At 42.9% G+C, this 7637-nt stretch overlaps 1 protein-coding gene across 1 annotated transcript in view; it reads right to left on the reverse strand.

Annotated features, from left to right (window-relative positions):
* Positions 1 to 5500: 5500 nt before the first annotated feature.
* The window catches only part of LOC106815899 (TP53-regulating kinase-like), a 3177-nt gene continuing 1040 nt past the window's right edge, over positions 5501 to 7637 (reverse strand). Inside the window, exon 2 of the mRNA XM_014820427.1 lies at positions 5501 to 6700. Within this exon, the coding sequence (XP_014675913.1) occupies positions 5686 to 6378 (693 nt within the window). The 5' untranslated portion in view covers positions 6379 to 6700 and the 3' untranslated portion in view covers positions 5501 to 5685. The remainder of the gene's footprint in view (positions 6701 to 7637) is intronic.

A 7637-nucleotide genomic window follows, 5' to 3' on the forward strand; every position in this document is an offset into this window, starting at 1 on the left:
GCGCGTCTCATCCGCGCGCAGCGTCAGATCAACAGCAAAGCTGTGCCACGCAATCATTTGTATCATGTCTCTCTGGATATAAACACTGACCAATACGTTCGGGGGATTCTTAAGTTATATACTTTAGTATACTTTAAACAAATTGGCGCGTTTACACTGCGGTCAGACAATTAAACACCCTTGGGTTGTTTAAACTTTAAAAGGGCGACACTGCTTTTAGGCATATTCACGCTTATATATATGTGACAATTGATATGTGATGTGTATATATCACACGCATATATCTAATATATATTTTGATCGTACATGTATCTATAGTACTGCTATCTTATGTAGTATGTATGTATGTATTTCCCTATTAGGCGGCCAAACGCCAAGCGATCTCGATGCCAATTTTCACAGGGCCATCTCTTATACCCGGGGAGTGTTCCTAGATGAAAAAACCTGTCAAACCGTCAAACTCACCGGAAAATCCGTGAAAAACCAAGTTTAATTCGTCCGAATCTTCACACAATTCAGCACTCACTGCACAGTGCTGCACAGCAGAAAAAAACCTATGACTATTTCTTGCCCTCACCTCATGATCTCATCAGGCTGCTTGGTATTGTTGAAAGCGAAACCGAAATCAATACTAAAAACAGAGCATAACCAGGACGCAGTTCAGAGGTACTACTCACTCTGAGTTCAAGAGTTTTGAGTTTGCCTGCCAATCTCAGAACTGCATTGTAGCCATTCAAAGCTTATGCATTTTCTGTTCAATCAAAATTTCTTAATTTACAATGCTGCATGGTTCGCGCGGCAGCATTCACTAGACAATATCCAGTGGACCACAGACCCCACTCGCTGGCCATGTCTCTATCTAATATATATGGGAATTCTTTTATTCGTGGTACGATCTCACAATGTATAGCTGTACGTGGGGCTCAAAACAGTTCGATACGCAGGATCTCTACATATTTCCACAGAGAATAACACGAAAAACATTGTTATCAAGAGGCTTTGAAATGAAACACGTCCACCCCATTCGTTACATTGCTTGTTATATAATTAATTAACTTTTGTTATTTACACTCATATACTATTATGTCCCAGGCGGTTCTAAGTTGGGTTGTGCTGCTCATATAAATGTCATACGTAACAGTTTTTCCCAATGTTTATTATCTTATTAGACTTGATGTTCTAAATATTATGATGTGTGCAATGTTATTTGTCGTTTTTATCCAATGTTGCCTATCTGATGTCCCATTATTAGTAGTATGAATTAGTAAGCACGATTTAAACCCGCGCACGCGGGGTACCCGCAGCTAGTATATATATATATATATATAGGTGGTGGTGTGGTGTGTCTATGATGATGTGATATGTCTATATATGTGATGTGCATATTGATATGTGACAATGGATCAGCAAAAAAAAACGTATAGTCAACCAACCCGCTAGTTGTACGTGCCATGCGTTAACTCTAACTTTACTTTCCTGTCACCGCTTTGCAAATAATTCCTCGTATGCGCTTTCTCGTCACGCTAGAGCCGACAATGCAGAGCTATAACGCAGACGCGGATGAGACGCGCAGTTCCGCGGGATATGCGCACGCGACCGCGGGGATGTTCAAGTATGAAGCGCTGTTCGCCGTGGAGACGTGCGTCAAATTCGAGGCCCGGCGCACGTCTCCACAGCGGTCAGCGGATGATCTGTAGTTTTATAGAAGATAACAATGAAGACTTAGTTCTAAATAAGAACTATCGGCGGCTAAATAAGAGCAATATACAGACCTTTGAATTTCTTGACTAGTCAGTCAAATTAAAGGGCTTGTTGGGGGTCCATTATGCAAAGCTTCCGATTGAAATGACCCATGAAATTGTCCCATACTTAAAAATATAAAACACTGGTGCGGCGTAGGCTGTGATTGGAAGACACAAAGTGTCAATACTCGGCGCGCCTCGGCATCATGGCCGCATCACGTCCACATGAAAAGGAACTAACACATCAGTTGCGAAACTGTGTAGTAGACTGTATTTGAACCACTTGTTGATCAAATGTTTGGGATATAAAACACACGTTCAACAACACATATAACACACACGTACGCACGCGCGCACGTAGGGGGGGGGGCATGCCCCCCGAAAATCTTTTTTATTTTGATGCAAAATGGTGCAATTTGACGCATTAATTCTAAGATCACCATATCTGCATTTTTTCCTGCATTGTAGTGATAATGTACATTATGAAAACACATAATTTTTCCATTATATCGCAATATATACATCTAACGATGTATTCTTTAATTCCGAATTTTAATAACCGCTCGAGGGGAGCAGACTGCAATTTCAGGCAATCGATAAATCGAACGCCTATGGTAGAATACGCGAGCGTGAGGATGCACAGATGGACTAAGCGTGCGAGCGATTAGGCGCGGGTAGCGACGCTCGCGCGAGTATCGCCAGCACTGTCGCGTAGGCAAAGTATTACTTAATGTACGGAAAGATAATTAAGTGGGTGTCGCGTCGCTGCTGTTTCTTGATTTACGCGAGTTTGCATTACGCGAATTTGCAATAGCGCGTATCACCTTAATAACAATAAATATACTTGAAGAATAACAAGAACAACACTACAAGAATAACGCGACGCAGCGACTGCCGCGACTGACGCAGCGACTGGCGAGCACGTAAGATAAATGTGATGTGTTATTCATTGTATTAAGCAACCCAGAAAATGTCTAAACATGTACGTGTGCATTGGTGGCTGCGCTTCGCTTCCGCTGCTGATGCGCAGGTGAAGGCCGATACTTGCCGATATGAACTTCAATATCGGGTATCGGAAAATGTCGCAAATAAGTCAAAATATCGGCTGCTGAAATTGAAATTATGAAATCATGAAGTTGGTCCGTTAGATGAATCATCATTACTGTACTGTGTGTGGGGGGGGCTAGGGTAATTGTCCGGGGGGTGAGGGCAATTGTCCTGGTGGGTAATTGTCCGGGTGGGTAATTGCCCTGGTGGGTAATTGTCCTGTTGGGTAATTGTCTAGGTAGGTAATTGTCCGGGGGGTAGTTGTCCTAGTAGGTAATTATCCTGGTGGGTAATTGCCCTGGTGGGTAATTGTCCGGGGGGTAATTGTCCGGTGGGTAATTGTCCAGTGCATGGGTAGTTGTCCGAATACGCTTTCGGAATGTATTATATTATTGGTACAGCTGCTGGACACAAAAGCGCGATACCACTATTTGAATAAATACGCATGGTGAAAGCTATACACGCCCTCAATTCTAGTCGTATAACCAACGCATCGTTGTTGTAACATATCGTATAGAACTTACACTGGCACCGTTCACGCGATCCCCGATCGTTCCCACGAATAGGATTTTCACAGAGAGAGATTTTTAACGGCGAGCATAAACCACAAAAATAATATAGGTGTCTTTATATATATATTTCTATGGCATGAACACACAAACACAGTATATACGCCGCACCTGACTGCGCGCTTGCGGTCGTGGCGCAACACAGTAGTCGTGTGTGTGGATCGCATGCACGCATGCAGACGCCCACGACTATAACCGTCAATCAGCACACTGCGACAGCCCGCCTTTTCGAAATCATGCCCGAGTAACGCACAATCAGGATTAAGATTGCGTGACGGTATAAATTGCCATGTCATGCGACTTATTGCACACGCCGCACAAGTGACAACCCTACACTCGTCAAGCGTGGGTTTCTACTATATTAAGTCCCGGGAGACAATAGATTAAGTAACAGGACAGCACAAATAGCTTTCCGTTTCATTCATTAGGTTGTCCCGTGTAAGCGCTCGTATATGTTAAAGATAGCTAAGTCAGGTAAAGGCCTAACCCACAGCTCTGCCCACAGCATCTGAGGTAACTGGCGTGACAAGATGACATGCAGCGCCACCTGCTTCAATGACTCCTTGAGAATATGCGCAGTCGACGACAGCACTGAATGATTAAATGTTGAATACGCGTATTTGATTACCTAGCTCTGCTCTGTATGGGAGAAAATCGCGTCTACTTTGAAAGCCACCTGTGCCGCAATTGTTTGATGCTACGAAAACCCATGCAATGTGCAAACGCTTATATAACACATGCGCGCACTTGAATATACGTGTCTGTATATTATATTATGCACGCTAGCGTCTAATTAATTTTTGTGAATGGCAGGCTGAGTGTCTATAAACTCGTTTTTCTAATTGTTAGACTTGTCATTCCATATATCTAAATATTTATCATCTACAGTCACATATATTCAAGATTGTCTACGAGCCGATTTGACGTAGGTTTATAAGGGTTAACTCAGGCATGTAATGCCCCAATTCAGATCCTGCTACACCTAATCTTATGGATTACGAAGCTATTATGGTCGAAATGATTTATTAAGTAAACGATTACAGCTTGTAGTCGGGAAAAATTACTGGGCTTATGACTGTATTTATGACTCTGATTGTTAGAACAGAACTTCATGATGTGCAATTTCTGAAATTTTTTATATTTTTCAGTGATATAGCAACAGAGACCGTTTGAAACCAAATTTGCGCACTTTACTCTCGAGTGACCAACCAAGAATTTATATCGACAGTATCTCATTGAAATAGAATCCTGGCAATTTTTCTCACAATAAACCAGGAAAATTGGATATTGAACGGGCATTCAGTTTATATCATAGCAATTGATGCTAGTATGTAGGAAGCCCAGTGCAGTAGCCTTCTGCCACTCCCCGTTGCACAATTGTTTACTGTTGCACTACTTCATCTTGGAAAGGGCTCTTTTAATTTATTATGTGGTAATGTTAACATTAAATTTGCATTATGCACGCAAGGTAGACGTCTAAAAGGCATGGAGTGAGATTGGTCTTGTCGTATCATTCCATCAAGTGACGTAGATTGTGGCCGTTTTCGTGTTTGAAACGAGATCCGTCTACTTGTTGGAAATGGGCATCATTAATTTTAGCTAGCAAGTTTCGAGCGGAGTCTGGACCTTGAATCTGTGGTTATTTAGCATTAAGTGTATGTTGCGTATGTGCCGACACTATCAGAGTATCTTCGATTTTTTTTTTCTTCGATGCTTATTCAGGCCTGCTGCCTATGGGCGCCCTATGGCGCTCGCCGCCCACACCATGGCGCCCTATGGCGCCCACACCATGGCGCCCTATGGCGCCCACACCTATGGGTGTACATATTAGAGAAACCGAATTTTTGAGTTTGGCATTTAAGACACACTGCGCCATCTAGTGGCATTAAGCGTGTGAATCTTGGTCTAATTTCACCGTAAGCATGTAGCCCAGTTACAATCATGGATAACATCCGTAGACAGGGATTAATACTTTTACGTTACTATTATTATTTACTACTTATTATTTCTACGTTACTATTCTTGCATAATAGTAATATACTTACTATATACTTCGGATAAACAAACTATATGCAAAATAATGGTCTTGTCGTAAAAAAGCCAATTTCACAAAGGAATAAGAAACACAAGTAAGAAACTTAATTGAATACAACAATAACTTGACATTTTTATAATATAAAAATTTTCAAATTACACGATCCTCTTAACCATGATGAATAACAACAGTGTGAATTTTACGGGAATATGAAAAGCTGCTAAGCTTTTGTGGAAACACATATGCAATCATAGTATCCTATAATCATTATCATAGTTGAAACCAGTAGATCTTATCCAACCATAGACCGCTTTCTACCTCTCAAACGAACCTCTTCAAATTTACTCATCACCTCACGTAAACCTTTTTTATTTGCCTCCTGATATGCACTGATAATATGAGCAAACAGCTCTTCACTATTAGGATGTGTACTTAGAAATGCTCTCTCGAGGACATACAAGTCGACACCTTTGTCTTCAGCACTTGCTTCAACATAACTAAGACCAAAATCAATTAGAATTATGTTGGCATCTGCTGCTGGTTCAAGCAGAAGCATATTTGATGTCGTCAGATCACCATGAATCAAATTATTGCTGTGTAGGGTACCAATGATCGCTCCAACCTTGGCCATGAGGGGCACTAAGAGCCTCTGCGCATCGCCAGAACCCGCCTGTACCTTCTGTATAAAGTCGCGAACTGTATTGGAATTCTGGATGTGCTCCATGTAGATCGAACTTTTTTGCTCATCTACAAAATAGATAACTGGAACTCTGACGCCAATCTGCCTACACTTTGCAATGGCTCGCAACTCTGCCTTCATCCTCTCTCTCGTCAAGCTAGCGTCAAGAGCAGGATGCCGGTATGTCTTTGGAAATCGCTCCTTGACGACAGTTGGCAGACCAAGAAACGTCACAGCATGAATCTTTGACTCCGCTCCCTGTTTCAGAAGTATCGACGATTCAGACGCACCTAAAGTCGACGACATTGTTGTGGCAGTGTGTCCGTGCGTGTCTGCATATGTGTGCGTGTGGCGTGTGTCTAACCTGTCTTCTTACTCTCTTTCAGTGATGTTATTGACTGGTGAAGTTCTTCCTTGTCTCTAAGTAGAGCAACCTTCAGCAGTTCTAGGTTTTCTCGAAGATTTCCTTGCTCAGAGAGTGAGTTGCCAAGCGCTTTGTTAACTTCAATGAAGGTGCTGACTTTACTATAAGTTAGTTCAACATCTGACTTGGGTTTTCCACCGCTGTCCAGTAATTCGTCATGAAGCACACTCAGAGAGCTGGTAGAATCACTAAGGAAACTATCATCTAGAGAGAGAAAAATATAATAGAAAAGGGTATTTATTATAGCATTTCACTAATATTCTTCCAAATACATTCAGGCAGACTAGAATATACTGACTACATTATACTGCAGCATGATCCGAAATGCCACAAGAATGTGGTACGTATTCAATTTACTGTAGTACTCTAGCTCTAGAACTATTGCCCTCCGCTCCGCCGCAGGGCTGGAGTTCCGCTGCCGCTAGCCCTGTGGCAGAGCGGAGGGCTATAGTTCTAGAGCTAGTAGTACTCTAGCTCTACCCATATAGCCCTTTCAGTGAAGGCTTCACAGTTCTCTTAGGCCCCCGCACACGGTGAGATTCCTGCTCAGCACGAAGCTCATGCTCCGTGCTCCTCAGGAACATCTCACCCCCGCACACGATGAGCTTCGTGCTGAGCAGGAATCTCTGCGCAGGTGCCACTGTCTGGTGCAAGGGGGCACAAAGCGACCATTGGAGCGGGTGCACGGCTGAACCAATCAAAATGCGCAGCCAATTAAGAATAACTAAATACACATGCGCCAACAGTAAGTTCAGCCTCGCGAGACCAAAATGATCAAACACGACAGATATTTTCCTCACCGCCTCGCGAGACCGAAAACTCAGTGAGATTGACCCCCACACACAGTGAGCTTCTTGCTGAGCAGGAGCCTCACAGTGTGCGGGGGCCTTTGCTTTAGGATTATAATTTTGTTACATGTAACATTGTCATTGTAAAACCAGGACAGCTCTGTAACGACTGCTAGTCACGCTCATAGGGTCTATGTCCCCCAGGGTACTGCCGGAACGTACCCTGGGTACGGTCCGGTATACCGGAACGTACCCTGGTAACTATCTAGCTGATATATGGTTAGGGCTAGGGTTATGGTTAGAGTTAGGGTTAGGGTTAGAGTTAGGGTTAGGGTTAGGGTTGGGGTTGGGGT

The sequence above is a fragment of the Priapulus caudatus genome, unplaced genomic scaffold (genome assembly GCF_000485595.1).
Source record: "Priapulus caudatus unplaced genomic scaffold, Priapulus_caudatus-5.0.1 Scaffold1230, whole genome shotgun sequence".
NCBI lineage: Eukaryota > Metazoa > Priapulida > Priapulimorpha > Priapulimorphida > Priapulidae > Priapulus > Priapulus caudatus.